This window comes from Tuber melanosporum (genome assembly GCF_000151645.1).
Source record: "Tuber melanosporum whole genome shotgun sequence assembly, scaffold_85, strain Mel28".
Classification (NCBI taxonomy): domain Eukaryota; kingdom Fungi; phylum Ascomycota; class Pezizomycetes; order Pezizales; family Tuberaceae; genus Tuber; species Tuber melanosporum.
The window spans coordinates 357,696-364,004 of NW_003299134.1; the positions used below are offsets into that span (position 1 = coordinate 357,696).

The following is a 6,309-nucleotide window of genomic DNA, read 5'->3' on the forward strand; positions in this document are numbered from 1 at the left end:
TGGCGCCCAGTTGGGCTGTGGCTTCTCCCCTATGCGTGTTAGTGTACAAGAACTGCTTTGCTATGATTTTTGTATCCAAGAGGAAAGAGGGTCCCGAAAAGGGAGGAAAAAAGGGTTACCTTAAGTTTCGGTCAAGGTAAAGCTGATGCTTTTGTAAAACCCTTTTTTTCCTTCGGCCTTTTCTGTTTCCTTGATTCTCCCATTTTTTCCTCCTTGATTGGTTTCTCTCTCGTTCTCAATTAACAAAATCCCCTAAAGGTTTGTGTGTCTTTTTGGGAAGAGAAGAACAAAAATGTTTCAGGGGAGCTCCACCTTTACCGAGATGTTCCCCCCCCGCTTAAGTACCCGGTAAAAGCAAATAAAGTTGTAATAAAAGAAGTCGTAGAGAATAAAAAGGAAAAGGAACCGCTCCATCGCATACAAGAATCGCTATCGCCCTAAAATGATGCGCCGCAGAACGTTTTTCCCAAGGTATGATGATATCGAGACCGACCGAAGAGTAAAACCATAGGAAGAAGGGTAATAAACTAGATCCACGCTAGAATAGAGTAATGCTTCGGCTCAAGAACTAATCATAATTCTCATCCACCACCCTTCCACCAAAACCATTTCCGGAATACCTTCGACCGCGAGAGTCCCTACTACTACTCGACGATGCTTCCGAGCTCGGACCCGAATTTAGATGTGTATGTGGTATCCGTGTATTTGTCCTTGTATTTGATGGTGTTGCGGGCTCATCAATGTCCATATCGTCGCTTGAGGATGCACCAATTATTTCTTCGATCAAATCCGCGTCCATGTTACCAAACATGAGTTCCATTGCTAAACCCCTTTCAGGTACCATCCGCCATCCATCCATTTGCATGTGCGGAGGAGGATCAGTAGGCGTTGAGGGGGGACTCGAGTAGCCCTCATCTTCCGGCTCATCGTCTTGAAACAACACACCATAAGGAATTATGTTATTAGGCAGTACAATCGCTGCATCAAGTCCAGACGGCGACCGTGATCTCGATCGGTGAGTATTCTTCCGTGCCTTTCTCAGTGACTTTCGGGGTTGTGGTGTGGGTGGAGGAGATGGTTGCTGCTGTCGGTGCTGTTCCTGCTGTTGTGACGATCGGGATGGAGAAGGGCTCTTCTGACGGAGTCGGAGACCCATTGTAGGGTTTGTATTGGTTGTGGGTGTTGTTGGTTAACAGAAGACCAAATTTGGTTGGTAAAAAGGGTTCAAGAAAATAAGGGTGTAGTGTGGTTGTCGGTTGGATTGGCGTGGAGAGGTAAGTGTGGTGGTGAATGGATGACCGGGAACTTCGGGTTGCGGTTGAAAGAGTCAAGGGCGGATGTGAGGAATAGATGTATGGGTGGATGGACAAGTACTCCAGTTCCAAATGGTGTGCCTGAGTATGGTTGTAGGATGTCTCTCGTGTATGTAATGTAATGTGTATGTGTGCTTGTGCTCAGGATGAAGGGAGGAGGAAGGAAGGAACGGGAGGGAAGAGTGGAGGAAGGATAGGGAAGGGTGGGTAGGTAGGGAAAGGCAGGGTAGGTTAGGTGCCGTGATGCGTTGCGCGAGCAAGTAAGACTGAGAGATAGTTTTAAGCGGGTGGCGGGGCGGAGTCCGTTCTGCTGACTACTCGGTAGGACACAACAGTATGGACCACAAGGCCAAGCGGCGAAAATGGACTTTGAGGGTGAAAAGTAGGCAGAATGAAATAATAATAATACCGGCAATAATAATGACGGAGGGGGAAGAAAAAATAATATGGCAATAATAGTATGAGAAAACAGAGAGAATGATGTGGAGCGAGATGGATGGGGGAGGAAGCAAGAAGGGAAACGAACAGGTAAGTTTGGAGAGAGAGAGGTGAGAGGGAGGGAGGGAGGGAGAGCTTGCTTGACTGGAGAGAGGCGTAGGGTGTGCGAGAAGGAGAGAACGAAGAAAACCCGTGAGGAATTCAACCTGCAAAAGCCGAAGTACTCAGAACACTAGCCCCAAAAGAAACCAGCTTCTTGTCTTTTTTTCAACATAAACGTCTGCCACGTGGACCCTCCTATGAAATGGGACAATACAAGCAGGTACAAGTTGCAGCAGGAAAAATAAGCCTATGACAATGTGATAACAAGAACAGCAAGGTATGCAACGGTTGACCACCATAAGATATGAGAGTAGCAAGAAAGAAAAGGATTTGAATCAAAAAATCTCGGTGGGACGATAGTGGAGCAAAAGACAGATTCGATCCCTCCCACCATTCTACAGCGGTAACCCCTTCATCCCCGCTTCAATCAGGTCATTTTTTTCTTCCTCGTCTCCCGTGCATGTGTGTGTGTGAAAGGATATGTGTGATGCGCACCTGGCAGACCCGTGTGCGGGCCCCCGTGAACACCAAGGTTACCCTGATGCTAGCCTTAGGCCTATTAAGTCCTGATAGGTCTTAGGGTTGTTTGGAGCATTTCCCACCGATCCATTTCCGCATGTCGCTTGCTATGATACTTGTAGCCACCATGGCCCTCCCGGTACAACACGGTACAGCGCCGACAGCTCCGCCATACAAGTGCTGCGAAAAGTGGAAACCCTGTCCCCAGATCAAGCCATCGCGCAAATAGCCTCTCCATCTCAAGCTCGATATCCCGCACACCAACAAGCCACGTAGATCTAGGTGAGGGAAAGAGCGGAAAAAAATTCACATTATCCCACCCGAGAACCAAGCTCCCAATTCGAGAACTGCTGAATGGAGCTCACTTTCAGCACGCTTACCAAAACACAACCAAACATTCCACGGTACAGTATGGTACAGCCCCAGCCCATCAGCGACCAGGGGTGGGGAATCTCCCAGAACAACCAATCCACTGCGCAGAAACCTTACCATAACTATCCGTCATCACAGCCCATAAATGGGAAAGGCCGCGAGGGGAGCGGAAGGGAAAAACGAATGGATACTAACGGGGCTGCCAGGTAAGCCATTACCGGTCAGTTAATTGTCCCCAGTGACGGCTATATTTTTTGTTGAATCAGTCATGAGACATCACTCACATCAGATACCTTCATGGAACATCACTCGAATATCGACTTTCTAGGGGATGTCTGGTGGTGGAAAGCGTGCGCAAGCTGCCCTGTTACTGCTGGGACAATAATATTATTATTTTATTCTTGATAAAATTTTCTTTCATGGGTGGGCCGTGTGTGCAATGTGCATCAAAGGACTCCCCGCGCATACACCAGTGGTTTACCGTAGTGTATCCTCTCTGCGTTTGCTACGCTAGTTTAGTTACAGTATCGGTGGTCCTTTCGTCGTCAATGCGCAGAGAGTGCGCCCATGCGAAGAAAATTAGCCGTGACGGGGGCGAGAGAATCAAAATTATCAAAATTAAAGAATCTCAGGGTTAGGTGTAGGCTTGGGTTCATTTTGTTTTGTTTGCTGTGCCAGTGCAGCCTGGGCCTGTGTGTTTTGCAGGAGCTTTGTCTGGAAAAGGCCAGACGCCTCGCCATAAGAAAATAATATTGGACTAACTTTATCGGTCGATTGAGGGCTTGTTTCTTTGCTACCGGTCATCAAAATGTGGGTCATCGCATTCTGGCACAATTCACTGTTCACACCGGTCTTTTATGATACCATGTGCGCCTACCGGGGGAATTGTGCTGGGATTACAGTGCAGTTTGAGTTTATAGAGTGGGTGAAGGGAAAGGCATATGTTCGCCACTCGCAGAGCTTGAAGAGTGGGTACCGTACTCACTGTATTCGTCGTACCTGTCTGATAATTGCAATATTATGAAAGTTTTGAATATATTGACCTGAGGGGTGGGAGCCGGAGTACTTGTACTCGTAACTCTCCTCAAAATACCAGACCCTTGGGAACAAACTCTTCCGTCTCCCGAGAAGCATGCCATCGGAAAAGCGGAATCTCTGAGGGAGCCACCCCACCTTCGGTCCCTCGCGAAGTTGGCGGTGGAAAGGTCCAAACAGGAAACCGGGAAAGGAAGCGTGCTTTCATCAGCTCTCGCTTAAAGCTGTATTTTTGGTGGACAGCTTTGCCAAGAAGTTCAAGAACATCACCACAGGTTCCTCACCCCCTCCCACCCGGCACACTGCCTTATCCTCAAAAAAATACTGGTAGGGGAGGTGTTCGCAAGCTTTACTCGAGTAGATTATTTTTCGGTTTTTCGGTTTTTCGATTTTTGTTTTTTTTGTTTCTTTCCCCCAATTTGTTTAGACTAACCTACTCGTAAAAGGGCTTTCCCCGGGAGGGCCAAGGAGAGCAAGAGTCTCGGGTATCATATTTGGACACGGATACGGTAGCGCTGCGGTATTGATTGGGCGCGGAATTCTCCAGTTTTCGGAAATTGTTACAAAAGTTGACCCCAAACACGAGGCAACCCCGCAACATACCGGTACCTGTGTATCATACTGTACAGTACCCGCACTTGCGATTTTCAAAAGCGTTGTAGGACACGTATGATATATCGCTTATACATGCTGCACAATCTGCGAACAACTGCGCTGACAACTTTCGCGACAACAGCAAATAGGTCTCTGTCCTATATTTATATATATCATAGGTTCCTCTGTTCGAGTACTCGCGTGGCCGAGCTGAAGTTGGGCATAGGGTAGTCTAATTTAGCAGTTCTCATACAAAGCACCCAACTTCAACTCAGCCGCGTTGGTACAGTACTCGTAGTCTACGGTACCGTTCCAGCGCCATGCCAATCATCAAGGAACAGCACCCAGCAGGAGGTTTTCTCCCACAGCACAGTATGATACCGTATCTTGAAATCTCGGCTGGGCTTGGCGTCGGTTCGGTCCCCTAGATCGGTGGGGGGGATCGATTGGGGGAACTTTGAGAAAATTTGGGAAAAATAATAATATAAATTTTTGGAGAATATTGTTTGGAGGGGGTTTTTTTCTTTTTTCTTTTTTCCACCGCGTTTTTGTCCACTTCCCTTGCGAGATGGGTGGGAAAAAAGGTTGTTGTGTTGCTAAGCCATTCGCCAGAAATCCCCATACAGTATCATACTTTTTTGGAAACCGCCAGCACTGCGCAAACTGCCAAAAGGAATTTGTGCTCTGTGCCACATTTGTGCTTAATACTCCTATCTGTTACCGGTTTTTGTGGGAATTCTCAGGGTGAAGAGCATGTGGTTTTCGGATGGGCTTCACTTTCGGGGGCATATGATATCACGAGAATGGGATGCTCTCGGGACCGGCCTTATTCCAAGAACACGGGGGGCAATCCCCGGTATCATATGCACAGGAGAACACCAGACGCGAGCGCGGAGGGGATACCGGTATTGATATTAGGGATAGGGATTGTTCATGGATCGTCACTCAGATTTATGATTTATCGCTAGCGATTTTTCTGTCTTTCCGGGATTCCTATTGCGCGGCTTCCCTGAGTTGGTTAGTTTCCTAACGCTTAAGCACTGCACCGTACGGTACAGTACCGATATTGTATTTGGTATTTGGTATGCTATCTTCCCCTCCGGTTCCTCCCAGTTCCCTACGGAGAGAGGGTCCCGAGAGAAAGAGTCTTCCACTCCCGACCAAAAGTTACAGGGAACAAAACGAGCACATTTCCTCCCATGACAGCGGGTAGGCTCAACATGGGGAAACACCATCGCACCTCCAATACACATACTGTACCGGTACCGGTGCACAAACCCCCCCACCCCCAAAAAAACAACCCAAGCGGTACCTGAGTACTATGCGAGTACTAGCACAGTGCACCGCCTGACAACGACCACCTTGTTTGACTTGAGTTATGATACCATACCGGTAGTCATTCCCGCCACCGCGCAGCCGCAGGGTTTGAAAAACCCCAGGCAGCCGCGTGCCGTGCTGTTCGCTGTATGTGTGCGTTGCCGTTGGGAGGGGCAGCAGGGTGCTTTGTTGCGGTATCGCACCGCATTCATGCGAAAAGCTTCCTTTGTCCTTTTCATTCATTGAGAAATTGATTTTTCGGGCCCGTGACTGCTGATGGATGGATTTGCTTTGCTTTGCTTTGCTTTGCTTTGCGTGATTTATTCATTTTTATTTTATTTTACTTAATTTATTGGAAAGTGGACGGTGTGATGGTTTATCATCGTTTTTTTGCCTTGGTTGGAATTCCACTGTGCTACCAGTAAATCTAGTACTTGCGTACCGTACCTTTGGACCTTGGGAGCTTTTATTACTGTAGTCTAATTTGTGGACTGGCTGGGTGTGACAGGGGTGTTAAGAGGGCAAGATCACTGCCGGTAGGGGAAGGTTTCTATCATAGTATCATACCGGTAGGCACTATTTTTCGAACGAGGACGCTGACGACAGGCAATTGCGAAGT

General features: G+C 47.9%; 1 protein-coding gene; it reads right to left on the reverse strand.

The window, feature by feature from the left end:
* Nucleotides 1-2,338, reverse strand: part of GSTUM_00011478001 (uncharacterized protein) — a 3,084-nt gene extending 746 nt beyond the window's left edge. The window contains exon 1 of the mRNA XM_052355838.1: nucleotides 1-2,338. This exon is cut by the window's left edge and continues 746 nt beyond it. Coding sequence (XP_052211803.1) covers nucleotides 569-1,156 — 588 coding nt within the window. The 5' untranslated portion in view covers nucleotides 1,157-2,338 and the 3' untranslated portion in view covers nucleotides 1-568.
* Nucleotides 2,339-6,309: the final 3,971 nt, after the last annotated feature.